At 35.6% G+C, this 21,648-nt stretch overlaps 1 protein-coding gene across 2 annotated transcripts; it reads left to right on the top strand.

The window, feature by feature from the left end:
- The first annotated feature begins 495 nt into the window (after window positions 1-495).
- Window positions 496-11,762, top strand: LOC122040959. 2 transcript variants are annotated; one of them, XM_042600455.1, is made up of 6 exons: window positions 499-663; window positions 2,990-3,117; window positions 7,731-7,900; window positions 9,833-9,910; window positions 10,710-10,854; window positions 11,158-11,762. In XM_042600455.1, the coding sequence occupies exons 1-6, from the start codon at window positions 555-557 to the stop codon at window positions 11,575-11,577; spliced, it is 1,050 nt and encodes a 349-aa protein (XP_042456389.1). In that variant the 5' UTR covers window positions 499-554; the 3' UTR covers window positions 11,578-11,762. The 2 variants fall into 2 exon arrangements, with proteins under 2 accessions (XP_042456391.1, XP_042456389.1); XM_042600457.1 differs by lacking the exon at window positions 2,990-3,117 and having other exon boundaries at window positions 496-663; window positions 7,795-7,900.
- Window positions 11,763-21,648: the final 9,886 nt, after the last annotated feature.

The following is a 21,648-nucleotide window of genomic DNA, read 5'->3' as shown; positions in this document are numbered from 1 at the left end:
TTAACTTTGAACCCTTTGACATAATCAAAACATAGATTCGATTGTCGGATACTTTCCGCACCAACAAGGTACCAAAGTCGTCCACCTCCCAAATTAATTGGGTATATATAAAAAAAAAATACAGACGATATCTAAAATATAATACATTCTGCTCCACTGCATTCGAATTATACTAAAATGAATATTTTAGAAATCTACTTTTAGATAAATATAATTTTTGATCTCGATTTATCTGTAAATCAGGAAAGAAACTCGATTTATCAAAGAAAATCATTTATCCACCGTTTACTTAATATAAATAAAAAATAATATTTCCTAGTCATTTAAAATAAAGAAATTCATTAAATTTTAAAAAATCCCTAAAAATGTAAATTTTATATTGGCCATTTTCAGCCACCATCGAGGGTAATAAATCTGATCCGGACGGTTCATTTGTGGTCGATTTAAGCAAATTGACCACGTTGGCCGGTCTAAGTCGGTATTCAAACACGAAAATTCATTAATCTCTCTCTCTCTCGCACAGATTTCATTTCGCCTAATTCGTCCTCTGCTTGATGGAAAAGGGGAAGAAAGCGGCCAACGAGATCACGTCGTCCCTCAGAAATCTCCATCTCGCGCCGAGCCCTCGATCCGTCGCTATCGCCTCCTTTCCCGATTCTTTCTGTAAGATTATCTTCATATCCTTGATTTGCCTCTCTTTGGATTGTTTTGTTTCTACTTATGAGGGTTTTGTTGGGCCTGATATGTTCGAGTGGTGATACCTGCGCGAATTGTAAGTTTTGTGCGTGTGTGTGTTTTGAATGAATGATAACTATGGTGTTGGAGGAATCCTAGATCGCTTTATTACTAATAGGTTTGATGCACTGATTTGTGAGAATTATTGGGAAAGAAAACCATTCATGTTCTAGTATCGAACTGTTCTATTAAGGACTTAGAAGAGTACTCTTTCTGGAAAAAGAGTTTTCACTTTGTTTGCCTCTTTTGTTTGATAATCTGCTTGTCTGTAGTTCCTTTTTCCTTTGCTCTTTAAGTTTTAATTTCTACTTTCTGATACCTATCTGGCCTGAATGGATGATGGGAAATTTTAAAATAAATTTCATACACAGTTTCATGGGTATGTTTCGTTTTTCTGACAAAATTGTTAAGAAAGTGTCATGCCACAAGCCAGGACATGAGTAGGTATTGTATATCTACTATGAACACATATATTCACAAGACATCAGTAGCACATGGTCACAATACAGTCAAACTTCGCATATGTAACTGATGAATGATAATAGTAATACTAGAGATCATGTGGAGTCCATACTATATACCGAGATAAGCCAACCTCTGACATATGAAAATTTTTGAAGACTACATCATGAGTATGTTATTTACCCATACCTGTATAAGCTACTTATTAACATGGGTTGAGCATGAGACAACCTTTATAACTCTTCAATATTGTTACTAGTCTTACTGACCTTTTAAAACATTAAGATGATCAAACTTCAACAGCTATTAATCACAACTGAAAAAAATGAAATTTAAATGCTAAACAATGAAGTTATTTTTCATATATCTTATATATATTAAATTCAGGATTCCAATAAACCAATACCATACAGAAATCACAGTTTTGGTTAAAACATATTAGTGATTATCTATTATTATATTTTTCTGAAACAGAATGTTAAATAATAGCTAACTAATTGTGCAAATCAATTCTTTCCAAAATGCAGTTCCAAATATCATTTAGTTATCCGTATATCTACCAGAATGGCTATGACTATAATTAATCCGGTAGTGCAGATCAGTATACGATAGTACTGTTAATATAGTGACTTTGGTTTAATTCAGTATATGACACTTAACCTTAGTGACTCAGGTAAGTGAGAGCATATAGCTTGAATATGACTAGTTTCTTGCTAACAGTATCAGTAAGAGTCAGTAATAGTACATGTCCGCCTGACCAATTTATCACACCCATTTTAGCGGGGTTCAATCCTTTGCCATAAGATAAATTCACTTATAAAATATCACAAAATCATCTTTTCCTTTAGAAAGTGTCTCATATTCAGAGTATAACTTTTGTACTTATACTGAACCAAACAAAAATTCAATACATTTTTATAAATCAGAGAATGTAGGATTTTAATATATCATATTATACAACCAATTCATATTCACATTAACTTTCATATCACATTCTTATCTAATTTCATGTAATAGACATATATTGCACCATGTATATGAAGAACTTGTGAAAATTACATTTTAAGATAAACATATATATATTCAATGTAAAAAATGATAACAATAATTAACTTTTACTCAACTATAAATGTCAAAGCTAGCATATAAAATTTTTAGAGCAATTGTTTCATGTGTAATACATAATCAATGTGATTTCTGCATTCATCTCCAGCCCTCATATGGTGCCTCTTTTTTCCTTGCTTTTTTTCTCCACCTTTCATCTTCTTCTCTAGTATGGCCCATCTATTTTTTTCTCTCTTCATTTCCACCAGATATTCTCTTCCACCTATCCTAACCCTTCGTACAAGTTTAGTTCGCGTACTCTCTATTCTTCCTCTTCTTTTGGTAATCTTCTCCTTACTCTTTTCCATCTCCACAGCCCATTTATTCTTCTTTTCTTTCCTTCTCTTTCTTCTGCTCTCTCTTTCTCTTTCTCTTCTTTGCCCTTTTGAACACTGCCATCTCCTTCTTTCTGACCAAAATGACACATCCTCCCAAGCAGATGAAATCACCTCTCCTATCACCTTCCCCATCTCTTGATTTTTCTTCACTCCCTTATTGGGTAAAGGGGATAATAGATCATGTTAGAAAATGAGTCTGGTTCAAATACTGATTTAGAACAACCCTCATAGAAAGGCTTTCTTGTGCATAATTATGTATCCTGATATCTCAAGTATTTCTTACTAGTCTTTATCATGTTCCACCACTTAGTTTTCTTCAATGATCGTTATTTCAATATAATTATTTGTAGCTTTATCATTGAAGAAAACTAAGCCTCCAAGTCTAGTCAACCTGTGCCTTGGATTTCTTGGTCAGTATTTGGAGGATATCATTGCTGATATTTCAGAGATAGCAGCAGTATTTCCATCAGATATCAAGGTATGTTAATGGATTTAGATTGAGGTCTCAGCATCATTGTTTAGGCTCTTGTTTTCATTCTCCCCCCCTTCGATTAAATTATTTAATCAGTTTTGAACTTCCAGACATAACATTTGTGGTTTCAGATATCTAGATTTATCTTCTTCTTTATGAATAATGATTGTTTAATTGTTAGACTACATACTCTATTGTACATATAAAGTAAATGACATGAAAAACATTGTGATGCAACACCAAATGTGTACTGTCGAACCACACAAAAACTTTGATCAAATTGACGAAGCAAAAAAGTTAACTATCTTACTAAAAGAAAAGAAACTTAGACAAAGATTGAAAAATGAAATATTTCATTAATTAAAGCTTAAGAAAATACATAGACATGAAAACTTGACTCTAAAAAACTAGAAAATAAATCATGGAAATTGGAAAATATAATTATCCCATTAAACTCCTAGTGAATTTAAAGATGCCAATTAAACTGCTACTGAATTTTAAGGTATTCCTACCAAAGAAAAAGATAACAAATTACATGATACCCAAAATACAACATTGCCAAAATTTAATTTGGAAATCAATATTCATTCTATACCTTTCTCAATTTGCTTTACATTGCCTACACAACACTAGATACGAGGCATACTATTAACAACTTCCAGTTTGTTAGGCATATATTAAGCAAAAAGTTATCATGATGATTAGACAATATTCGGTAGGTTTGGCTAGTATACTTTTTGAACAAAAATGAACCATCATGAAAGGATATAGCAAGATACTTCTCATAACTTATGATGAGTAGTTGCACAAAGATAATTGGCAACCACAGAAGATTTAAGATAGTTAGTCCCATCGGATATTTTGAATAAACTGTTTTTGTTCAACCATAACTTTATTGAAGTTTGCTGGACAACATTTGGATTAGGCTGTAGGGTGAACCTATGATCTATTCTAATGTGAATTAGATGCAAAAGAAATGTTCTAAAGGATTTAACTATTAGGCCTGAAGTATCTCATTACTAGGACAACTATAGTCCAGATACAGGAGGAGCTGCAAAATATAGTACCCAGAATAGAGAATAAAAAAAATTTGTTTGAGAGAAATGAACCAATGCAAATTAATGTAAGTATACTTTTATACAATCTTTTTTATCGTATTAGTCTATTAAAAAATCTATTTATATCAGTAACAACAATATATTTTCATGGCAAAGAAATAAAGTATTGAAATGGTTTCATATTTTGCCTATATATAAATTTGCATTGTCCTACTAATAAAAGAAAAGTTGACCTACACAAATTTCACAAAATACAAACTAGGTGTGAAGTCCTGCATTGAAATTTTAGGTTTAAGGTTTCCTCATGAGTTCTATATATATACACAATGGAATATTTTGTTCCTCCATTTTTTACTTGGTATTGGAGTGTACCTGCAAAGGCTAGGGTTAGATCTTCTAGAATGTCCCTTATTGGGGAGGTCAATGATCTTATAGTGATGGCAAATAATGACCTCCCTTCGAGTCACAGTTCTTTTCCTTCAACCTGGTGTGCACAAGAGTGTTTCTGACATGTGTTGCTTCCTTTCTATGAATCTGTGGCCTTCCCTCAACCTGGTTAGATCTTAATATTCCCCTTATGGGCGAGGTCAATGATCTTGAAGTGGTGTCTAATGATGACCTCCCCTTCCAGTCACATTTCTTTCCCTTCAGCTTGCTACACTGTGAGTGTTTCTAACATGTGTTGCTTCCTTTCTCTAAACCTGTGTTGCTTTCCCTTGTGTGACAAGAGTCCTCCTTGCCATGGCACAAGCCTGTTGAACTGTATTCTCTTTTGGTGTGCTATCTTAATCTCCTTAGGTCAACAGTCCAAATTCTGGCTGCCTATTCTTCGCTTTGAACCTTATAGTGTACAATGAGTGAACCAATACTTTCATTCAGACATTTTTATGACGCCTTACTAGGCCCTCGTCATCTCTGTTGTCCTCATTTGCTTCCTCCAGATCTAACACCCCACTAAATATTTTTCTCCGCCTTCTGGATTAGTTTCTACATCTCCATACATCCAAGCATACTTTCAAGTGATGCTTTTTGTAGTAGCCTATAGTGTGCTGCAACTCTTTGCATTTGTTAGGTCATCTATGTTTCCCAGCAGCCATGCTTCACCACTGAAGCTTCACATCATCTTTTGCTCAATGATCTAAATCTAGATCCACTACTTGTGGGAGGAGATGGTATTTTGAGTCTCTGTTGCTCCTCAGCTCATATGACGACCACTTTTCCCTTTCGGCAGCCACTTTATTGCCTCCAGTCATTTCTCTTCTATTTTCTTCCCTTGTCTTCATTGCATGCTTCTCCAAGCCTTCTAACTTCTGCATGTCTTCTTAATCAGAACTTGCTTTGGATCCAACTACATGATGGATTTTAGCTTCTCGAGTTGATCTCATCTCTAGTCATTGATGCCTCCTAGGATCTGTAGCATTTTATTTCCTTCAATCTCATCTTTCTGACCATCCTTTTCACAAGTTCCTTTCTCTCGTCCTTGCTCTCATTGCTGGGGTTCTTGTCCCTTTGTGACCTGCCTTCCCTCTTTCTCCTTGGAATTTCCTTCCTCTTGGAGCACTTCAAACCAACACCATGAACTGTATCTTTAGGCTCCAAGATGTGCTAGTTTGGCATCAACAACTCTTGCTTGCTTTCTTCTTCAGAGACAACTGTAAGCTCTTTCCTCCCTGTCTTTTCTTTCCTTGACTCACATCTACTTTCTTTTTATTCTAGGTAGCTCTATCTTCTTTCTATCCTGACTATGTTCCGCCAGGAAAATATCTCCAATCCATTACTTCAAGTGCTTTTTTTTTCGTCTTCGATTTTTTTGTAGCATGTTGTTGTATACTTGTATGTGTTGCAACTAGAAGCTCACTAGCGAGATTTGTCTCTTTGGGGTTTTATCTCATCCTTGTAGTTTACTAAGAACCCTCATCGTGTGGTTTTCTTTTATACACTAACACAAGGTGAAGCTCACTTGAGGACTTATACTTGGGGTCCTTGTCTTTTGCTGACATGCTAATCCTAGGTTGAAGGATACCCAAGGGCTCCCTTCAAAGCTTTGTTTTGTATTTTCTTCATCATGGTGAGCTTTTCTTCACTAGTGAGCTTTGTTTTCTCATGTGAGAACTTTTGAGTTTATGTAACAAGTTGGTCATAGATAATCAATGCTCCATTTTAAGATGAGTTGTAGAGGTATTATGGGATAAGGTATTACAGTTATGGGTTTAGTCCAACTCAAAAACGAGTATAGTCCTGTAGATGAGTTTTAGGTTTAAGGTTTTGTCATGCGTCCTATATATGCATCATGTTATAGTCCTGTTACATCAAGCAATACATTACCAATGGTACTCTAATTCAAAAACGAGTATTTGGCACAGGTATGAATCTGGATGTTGGGCACTATTTTTCCAAATTTATGACCTAACAAATAATGGTTCAAATTTAGGATATGGGCGACGGGATTCTTCTACCCATCAGCGAAGACAAAAACTTTGGATACCCATTACCTCGTGTGATCATTTAGGATACCTACTATAACATATACTAGTATAGTGAGAGTGAGACATTAAGGTGTGAGGAGTTTAATCCACATTTTCACTAAAAAGTTTAATTAATTTTCAATTAATATTGTCTACAATTTTCTACCAAATATTGATGAATACCCATTTACCTAATATCCCTTGTAAGGTCGGTGCACCTATCCCTATGTGACAACCCTCTCTACTCATGCATGCTCCAACAAATGCAATCTCTATGTGACAATGCACCCTAATTAGGGGAATAGGTCTCAACTTAACTAGCGTTGGTTGTAAATATCCTCCTATCTCCTCCTTCACTTCTTCCTCTGTCTTTCAGTTTCACTTCTTGTTTCTTCTCTCTGATTTAATTCTCGCGATGAATCCTACTTGTCAGTTGTGGATTAATTACTCGTAGTGTTGACTTGGATACATATGTAGGAAAATGTTGAGTCCAAGTAAGGAAGTTGACAACAAATAAGAGTGATATTGCTGAGACCTACTTCACCGCCGGTGGTATATTTGAACCAGCTCTCTACCCTTGTCTTTAGTTTACACATAGTTAAAAAGTCATTAGTTTTAAGTGTATTTTCAGTAACATTTGAGTTTAGGAGACTGAACCTCTACAAATTTAATTTGTGTGCAACTTACCTTATTAATACGCAAGTCTTATCGTATAATTGGCATGATTGGATTAGACAACATCCCATCTACTAATGAAGACATTTGGGAACTCTCATGTTCTTTTAATTGGAAATCTGGATGGTTAGGTATGACTATTACTTGCAAGGTTTATCTTTGGGTCCCATAGTTGGACTAACACATACCTCCCATTTTGGATGGTACTGACTGAAATTTAAATCTATGTTATACATAAATAGGTATGTTACCATTGATAAGACAGCATTTATGTTGGCAAGTATAGTGATGAATAGGCGTGTTAAGTTCTTACTCCTCCACTGCTTTCTTTGTATTAGATGTCGTTCAGTTTAGTTATATAACAGGAGGTAAACTGACTTATGTAATTATTATTGCATAACTCTTTTTATAATTCTTTTAGTTGGCTTTGGTGGCTATTGCAAGGAGGAGACAGTTACTGAATGATAATCTTCTTGTTGCATTAGCTGAAGTTTCATGGAAGATTCTAGATATATCTGGATCCAATGTCACTGATTATGGTTTGAAAAAAGTTGCAGAGATTTGCACTAGTTTGCAGGCTGTCGATATTAGGTATGTAACTGATGGGAACCCTTTTTCATGTTGCCATAAGCCTTTTTTTAATTTTATTGTGAGATTCACAATTACTTCTCTACATGCTTGATACAGTGGTTATCACCTTGGCTTGTTTTGCAATATAGAAACATATTATGCATCCTTGATAGACATCAGCATCGAAATCCTATTATATATATATATATATATATATATATATATAATTTTTATATACAGCACTGACAAAGTGTACAATAAGCAGACTTTAGTAGCAACTCATGATTAACAAAGTGTCCGATCAGAGTACACTCCTAAAGATCTGAATATATAAATTTGCACACTTCTAAAAATCTTCTCAGTCTAACTGCATCTCATCAAAGAAACTATTATTTCTTGCTATCTACACATAGTAGACCAAAGAGGACAAGGTAAGATGCCGAGCCTTTATCAACATTCAACTCCCACAATACCACATGTGTAGCCAATCCTAGATCCTCTTCCATAACTTTATAATAGGGGCGCACCCGAAGAATAGGTGCTCCTGTGACTCCAGTACCTGTCCACAAAAAAGTGCATTGTCGATCCTCCATGTAATCTTGGTCGTCTCTAATGGGAAGACACCTCTTTGCCAACATCCAGAGTGTAACTGCATGACTCGGCTATAAGTAGGTCTTCAACACTGTTCGGGCCTATGTCTTCTTAGTACTAGGATGTCTAAAAATGTCGTATGCCTGAGTCACCCCGCCATCTTGAGCAAACCAATATGCTAGTCTTTGTCTAGCAGCCTCCGGGGAGCTAGCAGCCAATAATAGAAGATTTTGTATCTGCAGCAGATGCTTAATCAGAGAGAATCCAAGTGGGCCACCTCCCATGCATTATAATACATGGATTCAGTGCTCAAAGTAGACCACCCAACCATGCATGATTAATCCATCAACCATAACCCTACAACAGTTTGAGAACATAACTTCAGGGGATAACCAATGGGTAAGGGAATGAAATCATGAGATTTCACTATCTTAAGACTTTACAACGTGTACACCACAACAAGAGAAAAATAAGTATTTTATCATGTCTCTCTCTACACATCCGACCACTGGATTATATTCTGTTTGATAAAGGGCTTCACTCAAGCATTTAAGAGAATAATCAACCTGAATTACAACAAGTTTATGAGGGAAGACACCTTATGGACCTTTCTTCTCTGAAGTTATTGCTCATACAGACTAATGGTAGCAAGCCACCATTATCCTTGAAGACCACAAATCAGGTTCCTTATCACTCACCCAAGCGCAGAACCTTTTTCAAAACATAAAGTAGGCTTTTACAATGACAAGGGATAGTACAATCAGATTTCTCCCTAACCAAACCGAACCCCAATTTGAATTAATTACAGATAGGATGGATCCTACTTCAATGTGTTTCACTGTCAGATTCCATACGCCACTGAAAGCCCACAGAGATCTCTGCCTAAAATCAAAATGTTAACTGATATGAGAGGGAATCCTCAAGGAATGGAAAAGGAAATCTGTTGCCCTACTATTAAACCACAATGGCAGACATGACACGGAGATTCATCATGCACAAGGAGAGAGAAGTGGGGAGGGTAGAGACCTTCGCGAATAAAGAAGAGGGGAGAGTAGAGACCTTCGTGAATAAAGAAGAGGAGGGTCTCTCAAGATAGGTTAAAGTGGAGAGATCCTCTGTTGAAGGAAACCACAAAATCCATGCCATGCTTGAGAAGGAAAGCCATTGTAATTCGTAGAGAATCCGCTGAGATCGTCGGATTTCTGCTGAGATTGTTGGGGATGCCCAAATGGAAAGGCTGTGGCTGCAACTCGTGAACCAACATTCTACCACAAAAAAAAAATCACTAAGTCCTAGCTTTTTCTAAAAGTTTGTGTCAGATTTGGGTACATGTCATTTCTTAACGAGTTATTTTCTTTGCAGTCATTGCGACAAGATAACTGCTACTGGTGTGTCAGGCCTCATTTGTCACTGCCAATCATTGGAAATCTTGAGATGCGGGTATAATGATATTTGCTATATTTTTGCAGATTTTTTCTCTGCAAATAGTTAATCTTGTCTATTAGTATTTTTTATGGAACTTGATGGTGTTTATCTGTTGTTTTTGATATAAAAGGTAAACCTTGCTGCTCTATATCCATATTTTTTCCCCTGAAAGATTAACTGACACAATAGTTACTCTATCCATCTAAATTTTGAGGTGTACTTGAGTACTGGGGTGGAACCAAGAGTAGATGACATAATAATTACTCTGCCCATCTAAATTATGGGGCGTACTTGAATACTGGGATAGAATCAGATGTTAAATCAAGATTAGCACATTGACATTTAGTCCAGTTGGTTAGCTAGTATGATTTAAACTACTACTGCTTTATTGCATAAACGAATGTACAAATAAGATCGTTAATTTTTTTTCTGTTGCGCTTCATATATTTTATGGATTGTTGAGTTATTGAGCTAATACTTCAGTGGACCAATATGTTGTTGACCAAGGAAGTTCATCTTATCAATAGGACATTATTACTTCATCTTGAATTTCTTTGAATTTGTTATTGTAAATATCAGCTCATCTTATTCTTGACTAAAATATCTATATGCCCCCATAATGTGGTAATGATTCAGAAATACTTACTCAGACATTCAACAATGTGCATCAAGCTCTTCATCCATAGTTGATATACCAAGAATTTCTGCAACATCTATAAATCATTTACTCATTGAATACTTGTTTTGCTTCTTCATTGCTTTCTGCTCAATATCCAACGTAGGGTTTTGAAGTAAACTTTTCATGTTAATGCAGGGGGTCTCCCAGGAGTGAATCTACTGCCCGTAGATGTGTTGGTATCTTGAAGCCTAAATTGAACAATGTGGAGGAAGAATCATGGGAGGAGCTTGAAAATGCTGACATCGGAAGTGGTGCCCCATCACTACGCTGGCTTGTATGGGTAAGGCATGCACTAATATTATATTCTGCTTTATTTATGTTTCATTCTGTCTACATTGGAATCTCGACATATTCTGCTTTATTTATGTTTCATTCCGTTTAGATTGGAATCTGTGGCGCAATCTTTTTATTTTCATTTTATTTTAGCTCATGCTACAATAATGCAAATCATTGTTTAACTTCTGCTCACCAAGACATTTTCTTGTTGAATTTTGGTCTAACTTTTCACTCACAAAATTAGAAGAGTTATATTTTCAACTCAGAATATTTTTTGCTAACAATTCATTTCTCATTTTGCTATCAGCCAAAGGTAGATGAGGCTTCAAAGGCAACAATGGCTGCTGAATGTCCCCGAATCATCGTAAATCCTCAACCCTCGCCCTTTGGCTTCCGAGGAATGCAAGTTCCAAATGAAGCACTGGTATCTGTAGCTCTGGACTATTCTATCATTGATGGCATTGATCCCAAAACCTGGGCTGTTTCAGGCGCTGCTAGAAGTACTGCCCTGAAGCTACCTGTTTCCAATGAGACATCAGAATTGCCTATAGCCGAACGCTTTAGGCTTGCATTTTTAGAGAGGGATGCGAGGTTGGCTCCTAAACGAGCAAAAAATGCGAGGCAACACAAGCGACGAGCCGAGAGGGAGTACTTAATGAGTAGTTCGAGTGCAAAGTCCATCATGCTTGCCTCCCAAGCTAGCAAATTGTTGCATCATAGAAGCTGATTACAGGCATGTTTTGCACCTCGGAACTTTCATGTTTTGCTTCAGTGGCTTGTATTCATTCCCCTTGATAGGTGACTTTCATCGAGTCTTCTAGTCAATTTTCTCTGTATAATATGCACAAAATGTATTAAGTGTTATCTGATATCACTTTCTTCCAAGGAAAAAAGGGAAGATATTAAACAGAACCCGCAACCCATTCAAGATACAGGATGATCTAAAAGTAAAGAAAAGAAAGCAAGAAAGTGCCGCAAACAGATGTTATCTGAACACAATCAGATGGGTCGGTTCGGTCGATTTGGCTAGGAAATGGATACTGTGAACTCTGACGGGATCTAAGGGCAGATTTCACTGGGATTCATCTGTAAGTGAAGTTGAAGTGTAGAACAACCTACAAAAAAAAAAAAAAAAAACAAAATGCAAATAAGTTCTTACTCCCAGTCCACAATCTATTAATTCAATTGGTTCATCGCCTCATAATGTTTCATTATAATTGCACTTAACTGCTTTTTTCACAAGAATTAAGTAATGAAACAAACCTCTTATTTTAATCGCAATTTTAGAATGATTACAATATTGCTCTCCTCTCAAATAGAAGATGTAATGAAGAGTTTAAAGAAATATTACCGAGGACTTGTGTGTTGAAATCTTAAACTTTGGGTATTTTTTTTACATCGTACAACTCAATTGATTCTAGAATAGACAGTTTGATTATACATTCTGTCCACCAAGTAAATACATGTGGTAAAAGGTGATTCGTTCATCCCCAGCGTCCCTATCAATCCGTCCCTAGGTCAACACGGAGGAGGTAAATCACGGGTGGCTACTAGTCATTAGTACAAATGGCCAAAACATTGGGAGATAATGTTCGGTCACGCCGAGTTTCGACCCCAAGATCTCATGTGGCGACTCCCCATATCTTAACCATCGCACCGCCCCGAGGGGACGTGTCCACCAAATAAATCCAGAAAGTACGTATACTCGTGCATCATTAGAAATTTGATCGCTTCAAGTTCTATAAAAAAAAAATAGGTAAAATCTGTTACCCCTACTGTTTCATACTATTAGAAGGGAATCAATTAGAAAACCGAAGTTAGAGATTTTGACATAGTCATAGGGGAATCCTTAAACATTTATTGAGTCATCTCTAACCTTTTTTGTTTGTCTCATCCCGAATCAATTATTTTGATCCCTTGCTTGAGACAATTAAAAATAGTGTTTCCTTATTCAGAATCTTTTACCTTTTCTTTGTAAAATCATTGAATTTAGACATTGCTTCGGTGATCCTTACTCCTTTTTCAAAAGGGTGGCAATATACCTTATGCGGTGATGATGAAGGATCCCACCACGCTGTCACGATGGAAGTCAAAGTGGTCAATGCGTAGATGGCCTCGGCCGATGGGCAAAGCATGCCTTGACCAGGGAAAGGGCTCCGACCCACCGTCGACTTCGACACAGGGAGCATTCAAACAATCGATGCTCAAGGGAGAACAACGCGCAGAAGTCGAGCCGAGCGGCTACCCCACTCAGCCAGACAACAAAGCCTGACATTGACAAAGTTCAACTTCGGCCGAGTGGCTACCCCGCTCGGCCTGACAGCAGGACTCAACAGTGGCAAGGTGGGACTTCGTTCAAGCAGACGAGTATCGAGGTTCTGGCCGACCGGGGCACCAAAGCGACGAATAGACGGTCGAGCAACCAACTCACTCGGCTTGGTGGTACAGTACGATGATATCCCTCAACATCCTTTTGGGAATTGGTGTCGCCGACACCAGGCATGGGCTGCCAAAAGATCGTATAGCAGAATGTTCCATTGTTACTTCAGAGATATGCTCGACCCGTTAAGGTACTGTGTCAGAGACACTATACTGACAAGTTTTTTTAGGGAATGCTTTGGGGAGCATGCCCGCCTTGGGAAGCGTGCATGCGCGTTACCGGAGCTCTATATAAAGGGAGGCCCAAGCATCGACGGAGGTACGCAATACATGTGATATTCACTGTTTGTGCTATAGTTCTTGTTGCTCCGCTTCATTTTTCATCGCCGTTGACTGACTTGAGCGTCGGAGGGTCAACGCCGGGGACCCCTTCCCTGGCTCGGCACTGACATAGTCTGTATTGCAGGTCTGCGCTGAGTCCATAGGAGGTCAGCATGCGCGCTACATCCCCAGTTTTCTGTCTCTTCGAATTTCGGACAGGATCAATACCTTTTGTTTTTTTTTATTATTTTCTTCTATATAAATGTAATACCTATAGAAATAGAATACGAAAAATTAATTTCCTAGGATACACCTTTCTTTTTATAGAAAACAAAAGTTTTTTTAACGCTATCATATAAGAGAGTAATTTCTCGGTATTGTCAGGATTCAATCCTTACTCAATTTTATAAATCTATAATATGATAACCAACTCGGCTATGTCCTGAAGACAAATTTAATCGCTGCAAGTACATCTTACATGGGAATCAAATCAGGAGAAATGTCTAACCTCTTGCCACCCCCACCATGCCTATGTGCCAACTTTGAGTACTTTAGCATTTATTCACGGAAGGATGAATATTTTCATGCAAACTTATTGAACCAGAACTCCCTAAGTTCTTATATTATAGCTCCAAAGAAAATACGTTGTTCATCTCTAGTCAATTGGAATGCTCTCCAATCGGCTGATCAAACAAATGTTATCATTAAAATACTGATTATATTGCAAGTCAATTGGAAATCATATCCAATCGACTATTCACGTACTTTTTTTTATTATTTATTTTTAATTGACATTAGATATTTAATTTTTTTTTTTTGGATCAATTTGGTCCATAAAAATTTTTCATCGATCATTAGAATAAATCGAGAGATACTTATGATAATCTATCCAGACAATCTGCTTCTACCCATTGAAGAAAAAATCTCCTATAATTCACTACGATAAAATCTCAATTGTAAGATGTTCAAGATCCATACTTAGAGAGCTAACCACTCCACCATTCCAATTGACTACTTACACTTTTGATTGACTAGAAGTTATATCTAGTTGATTATTGCTCAAATAAAATATTATATTCACTGAATCCTCACATTCAGTTGACTCGTTAATTAGTTGATTGAATTATCATTTAATCTACTAAATTCAATTTGTAATCTCTCCTCTTGTCTTATACCCCTTCACCTTGTAAGCCTACACAAAGTCCCGAGATCAATCTAAGTCAATAAACTATGACTTGGAACCAACAGTTTCTTAGTTGAAGGCTTTAGACCAAATCCCTAGATAGCCTATATTTACAAAGCTAAACACCTCATCCTTGATGATGTTTCTTAATAGAAAAAAAAAATACCAAGACTACAAATAACTCTCATAATACCTCATAGCTTTCATGATTCCAGATCTTTAAAAAAAAAGACCAAGACTACAAATATCTCAAAATGATGGAACAAGATGATTTGCAAAGCAACTCGCAACTTGAAAAAAAAATCATTATTAATTGGAATTTCTTTTCTAATTAGTTTGTAGTCCAGAAATTGAAAATTATCATCATGATTTGAATGCCATGTAAGGTTGCCATCTTACATGGTAATATTAATAGTCTTCTTATAATTGCCATGAAAGATTGTTCCATGATGATAGGTGGTCCATACTTCCAAATGGTCAGATTTGACTGAATTATTTTAATGTGTTTGACAAAATGTTTTTGTTAGGCTCGACTCATTTTGTTTATATGTGTACCAATTATGTAGGGAGTTACAAGACTAATCTTAGTGCCCAAGAGAAGAATAACATGAAACAGGTTCGTGGAGCTTGGTGCAACCATGATACCAGTCTTAGCGAGGACTCTCGGGCATCGAGCTAGTATCAACAGAATTGAAGACTTAGATACATGAAAGTGTGAGTGATTACGTGAGTGGAATATAATCTCACAACTTGTGTGTTGGGGCCTTATCGTCGAGGATGATGTGTTTAGCTAAGTAGAGGTGGATTTCTTAGTGGCTTGGGTGAAGTATTCGACCAAGGATTGCTCGTCCCTTGTTGTAGTGTGCAATCTAACTTAGTCTCAAGACTTTGTGTAGACTTATGGTGAGGTAAACGAAGTAAAGGAGGGACCACTAAATATATGTATCTGAGTCAATTGGATCTTTAAGATGTATCTCCCCCTTTAAAATATGTTTCAATTTTTATCATTGCACCAATAATAATTTGAAATTTCTAAACCTTTAACAAATCCCAAAATTGAAGTTATAAGATTAAAAATTTAACCTTGAATCTAAACTTCCTTCTTAACTCCAAGTTGGCCCCCTTTAGTCATTCTTTGTATATTTTCATCAAGAAAATTACTCTTAAATATTTGTCCAAGTATTTCATAGGGTTAGAAATAGTTAAATTAACTAAACATGGCTTAATGAATTGAAATCAGATCATTTCGGCCAAACACGACATTGTCAGTCGATTGGTTGGCTAGTGTTAATTGATTGGCGTAAGTTGCCAATCGATTCTCGCACGTTCCAATCAATTGGTGACTGTTACAAATCTATTGGGTTTCTGATTTTCAAATTCAAATTCAGACAAAATTTTAGAAACTTATAAATAATTCTATGATATTCGACAAATCAATAAATTTCACGTAGTCACGTAGACATTACTTATATCATATACTATCTGGAAAAAATAGTTTTCCATGAAATGAGTCACATTTTTAAATAATGATACAAAATTAGAAACCATTGAAAACTTTAATATTTCACTGTAGCTTTCTTTGTATCTAACTAGTCAATGGTGATTTCTATCAACATATAGACTCCATCAATGTTTTTTAAAATAATTTTAAAATGATTTTCAAAAATAATTTTCAACCACGATCTTTGAGCTAAATACACACGACTTGCACATTAGCTTTCTTCATGATTGGACTTTACATAATCTATGTATTTTAGTGAAACTAAAACTCAGCTAGATGTACTAAATTAACATCATAAATTTTGCTCATCCTCTTAACATTTCACTTGTATCTAATGTGTCTCAATACATATACAAGTCATCTAAAGGTCTTGTGAGATATAAGAATTGATTTTCCTTAAACTAAGGGGTCATGCATTTCTATCTAGGTATTTTAACTTTGATCATCATAGCTAGGATGCCACTTAATGCTATTATCCTTAATCACAAGGAATTGAAGTAATGCATGATAATAAATATGGCATACATCAAATGAGCATTTTTCAAAAGAAAAACTATTGTAGCTTAATGATGCATGGATGATGTGACATATAGTATTTTTGCATAATCATATGAATGTAAAATATGATATCATAGCATATGATAGAACATACAAAACATGACAATTATAGAACAAAGAAAATTTCCTAGATTTTATATTTAAGTATCATCAACTAATCTCTAAGTCAAAAACAAACATAAGTTGCCCTCATCTCCCTAAAAAATATCAAAATCCTATTTGTGTCAATTTGATCAATCTCAATACTTCAAAAAAAAAAAATTAATTGACACACTTTTACTCTTCAAGAGTAAAAATCAACTTATCATTTTCAAGGTGTCACAATACCCTGAAAATTTCCCAAAGTGTCAACTTTACTATGGTTGGGTTAACTACTCTTTCAATTAGAGTTGACACACTCTAAACTCATTTAGTGTAGAGAACACACTCTTAGGAACTCAAAACATATTGGTTATCCTTGGGTGTTCTAGGTACTCACTAGGGATAACTTTCTTAGAAACCTTCCTAATGACTTTCTTGGGCTTCTTAAAAACCTTAGTTACACAAGTTTCCTCAAAGTCAACTTTAGGGATAGCCTCCCTTGTAACCTGACTTGACTTCTAGACCTAGGGTTAGTTCTATAGTTATATAAAACTCTATAATATGATGACACATTCTCCTTGGCTCTAGGTTTGTATCTCAAACCTTTCTTGTCCTTAGATGGATCTTGCTTATCTAAACCTAGGTTTTTCTTCTTAGATCCCTTGACTTCATTTGTTAGTTTCTTAAGGGTTTTCAATTTATCAAGTCTTGATCTCAAAACTTGATTTTTAATCATTAAACTCTCAAATTTAGATTTTTCATGATTGCCTTGAATGTTTTTCTTTCTAGGTATATATCTACCTTAGTGTTTTTACTTGGATCATTTTCTACCTTCGTATTCTTAGGTAAGGTTGTTATTACATGATATGACTGATAATTTTTCTTAGGATTGTCATGCTTTCTACTTTCATGATAAATAATATTAAAATGATAGCATTTATTTCTAGCAGGCTTTCTATCATGATATGAAAGAATACCATTATCTAATGGTATCTTAGATTCGCTCTTGGACACTTCCCCTTGATTTGAGCTTCCTCCATTATTCTTAATTGAGGATTTCCTCTTTGGACATTAACTTTGACAATATTTCTTGAGATTGCACAAGAAGCACACAATATGCTCTTTGCCCTTTCATATCAAGGTTTCGGCTTCTATTGTCTTCTCCTTCGTCTTAGGTGTCACTTGAACCTTTTTCTTCTTCAATTTTGGACACTTACTCTTGTAATATCCACTCTCCCTACACTCAAAGCATATTATGTGATTTTTATTTTTAATAATCAAAATTATTATACCTTCTTTACTTATAGGGGTGACACATGATTCTTCCTCATTTGCTCTAAAAGTTAATGTTTCTTCTTGTTCCAGTGTCAATGATATCTCCCCTTAACCCCTGAGGTGGATGCTTCTTCAATTTCCTCTTGGCAAGTTGAATGACTCTCAACCTTCGAATCCTCATGTACTTGAAACAAAGAGTTTTTTTTCCCCATTTTCATTACTTTCCATTAAGGATGGATCTTTATGGAGCTTGACCAATTTGCTCCATAACTCACTTACATCCTTGTAACTACCTATCTTATACAAGATATTGTTAGGCCATACATTAATCACAATTTTGATTACCTTGTTATTTATCTCATATTTTTTGTCCATTTCTTTTTCTTGAGGAGTCTTCCTTGACCATCAATTGGAGCTTCAAATCCCTCTAATAAAATGAACCAATCTTCAATGTTCATCATGAAGAAATTCTCAATCCTAGCCTTCCATTGGTCCAATCCTCCTAATCTGAATGGTGGAGGTGCCCGGATGTTATATTTGAATCCATCTCTAAAATCCATTTAAAATTGAGCTTATTTGATGATAAGTCTTTGACTTGTTGAAACTTTAGGGCTCTTCTTCTTCTTTCTCTAGCTCTTTTCTCCTTCCGATGATTAGACCGGTGAAGAGCGACCTCTCTTTGATACTACTTGGTAGGACACATATGAGATAGAGGGGATGAATAGCTCACTTTGCTTCTTCAATGATGATTGTTAGAGTGTATACTAAAAGTCTAACTTTTTGTATAAACATTTATTTTGAAATAAGAATCACATTGGTCAAATGTCTACATTTATGCTAAGTGTAGTTGTCCATTTAATTTATATTGTAGATAACATGGTGTGAGGAGATACACAGAAGATCATGTTATCAGTTCTACATAAATTATAAATAGTTGCTCACATCCAAGATGGAATGGGACAAACCATTGGAATGGTTGTAGTGTAATTTGGTATGAGTTTATCTTGACTATAAAATTACACTAGTACACTCTAAGTGTATTGAGCGAGAAGAAGATCATGTTATCAGTTCCTTATAAATTATAAATAGTTGTTCACAACCAAGATGGAATGGGACAAATCATTGGAATGGTTGTAGTATAATTTGGCATGAGTTTATCTTGACTATAAAATTACACTAGTACACTCTGAGTGTATTGAGCAGGACCATTTGAGGTTGTCTTTTTATACTGACTATTAAAAAGAATAAGACCTCTGTTATTATGGAAGTGTGTACTCTTAATCATGATATAATAACAAGCACGTATACTTAATATTTATTTCTTTAATTTATCAAAGGGTGAAATTTAGTTCGTTAAATCAATAGGTCCGATAAGTTGGGAAATGATATTATTTATATGGTGTGTTGTTGATTATAGAATGAAACTGTGTCCTAGTAATCTAGGTTGATGATGTCCCCTTGAGGAGCTCATAAGGATTGTCATGTAAACCCTGCAGGTGGACTTAGTCCGACATGACAATAAAGTTAAGTGGTATTACTCTTGGAGCTAAGATATTAATTAAGTGAGTTGTCAGTAACTCATTTAATTAGTGGGTATTAGAATCTTAAACACAGGGAGACTAACACACTCATGATAAGAAGGATCTCATATTGTAATATGGGATTGGTGCAGTAGTGCAATAATAACTCTTTAGTGGAATGAGATATTATTGATGAACTTGAGTTGGGTGTTCAGGGTGAACACGGGAAGCTCAAGCTCATTCAGAGACCAAAACTAATTCCTCCTCTCAGTCCCTGTTGTAGCCTCCTATTTATAAAGCCTTATATCCACTTAGAGCCAAGCTTCTTACCCATCTTATGGTGGCCAACCAAGCCAAGCTTGGAACCCAAGCTAGGGTCGACCAAGCCAAGGATTGGAGCCAAGTTTATGGTCGGCCAAGCTTGGAGCCCAAGCTAGGTGGCCGGCCACATTAAAATAAAGGGTATTTTAATTTTTAAAATCTTTCCTTTTGTGCAAGCCATGGTTTTAAAAGAGAGTTTTAAATTTTAAAATCTTTCCTTTTATAGTTTTCTACAAAGGATTAAGAGAAAGGTTTGATATCTTTTCTTATTTGTAGTTAAAAGAAATATTTTAATTTTTGATAAAACTTTCCTTTTTTTGTAACCATCCACATATTTTATAAGAAATTTTAATTTATAAAATTTTTCTTTTATAACCAACAAAGGATTTAAAAGAGAAATTTTTTATTAAAATTTCTTACGGGAAACAAATAAGGAAGTTTTAATTTTATGTTTAAAACTTTCCTTGTTTGGAGCACAAGTAGGTGGCCGGCCATGATAAGCATTAAAGGAAGTTTTAACTTTTTATTTTAAAACTTTCCTTTTTAGTCATTGACAAGGAATATAAGGAAGTTTTAATTATGTTTAAAACTTTCCTTTTTTGCCAAGACCAAGGATTATAAAAGAGATGGAGGGGTGCCTCATGAGATAACACATCTTTTATTCCTCTCTTCCAATCCTTGGTGGTCGGCCCTATTCCTTATCTCTTCTCCTTTTGTTTTCTTCCTTGGTGGCCGGCGGCATCTAGTTGGTGATCTCTTGGTGGTCGGCTGCTTGAAGGAGAAGAAGAAGAGAAGGAAGCTCTTTTGTCTAGCATCCCTTGGAGGTTAGTTGGTGGTCGGACCTTGGAAGCAAAGGAAGAAGCTTGGGTGGATTTCATCTTGGAAGATCGTCGCCCGCATGACGTCCAAGAAGGAGAGGAATACAATAGAAGATTAAGAGATATAAGCTACAAAAGGTATAACTAGTTATTAGTTTCCGCATCATAACTAGTTCATCTTTTGTATAGATCTTGAAAAACCAAACACAAGAGGTTATCGGTTTTAAGTTATCATTTTTGTTATCGATTTTATTGTTCGATTTCATGTTTCGATATTGTGTTTCTATTGAGGTCTCTATAGTTAAACCTAGTTTACTGTAAGAAGTTGAATATCCGATTTCTTTGAAAGTCTTTGTCTAGAAAGTGGTGGCTGATCCTATACCCAAGAAGGCCTAGTGCCTCGCCATGTTTAACCTGGAAGCTGATCTTAATATTTAATTAACTTTTGTAATATGGTTTAACTTAGGAAGATCACATCAGTTAAACTTGGAGTAAAAATATTAAGTATCGTTTCCAATCCAGATTTAACTTCTGAAGGACAATTTGGATCAATAATGTTAAACATCATTTGCAATCCAAATTTAACTTAGTAGAGAACATGGGTAGCTAGGATAGTTCTATGCTTGTACAAATTTTTGTACAGGGGAACTAGGACAATATTCCGAGTAGCAACCAATAGATTTGCAACGGAAACTTGAAGACGAAGACTCACCAATGCTAACATTTGGATTTTACTTAGTATCCATCTCCTTGAGATAACTAATCTAAGGGTCCACTACTCACACTTAGAGCTCTACTATGAATGTCTCCTTTTCAAAAACTTTCCGGAGGCGGAGAAGCC

The sequence above is a fragment of the Zingiber officinale genome, chromosome 2A, assembly GCF_018446385.1.
Source record: "Zingiber officinale cultivar Zhangliang chromosome 2A, Zo_v1.1, whole genome shotgun sequence".
NCBI lineage: Eukaryota > Viridiplantae > Streptophyta > Magnoliopsida > Zingiberales > Zingiberaceae > Zingiber > Zingiber officinale.
The sequence above is the reverse complement of the archived record's forward strand: the minus strand, read 5'-3'. Positions and strand labels throughout refer to the sequence as shown.

What these genes read in the sequence shown, in the direction of transcription:
- LOC122040959 (XM_042600455.1), top strand. Translation starts at nt 555, where the DNA reads ATGGAAAAGGGGAAGAAAGCGGCCAACGAGATCACGTCGTCCCTCAGA. An exon ending in TATTTCCATCAGATATCAAG is followed by an intron (nt 3,118 to 7,730) that starts GTATGTTAATGG and finishes TAATTCTTTTAG; the next exon opens with TTGGCTTTGGTGGCTATTGC. An exon ending in TTGCAGGCTGTCGATATTAG is followed by an intron (nt 7,901 to 9,832) that starts GTATGTAACTGA and finishes TTTTCTTTGCAG; the next exon opens with TCATTGCGACAAGATAACTG.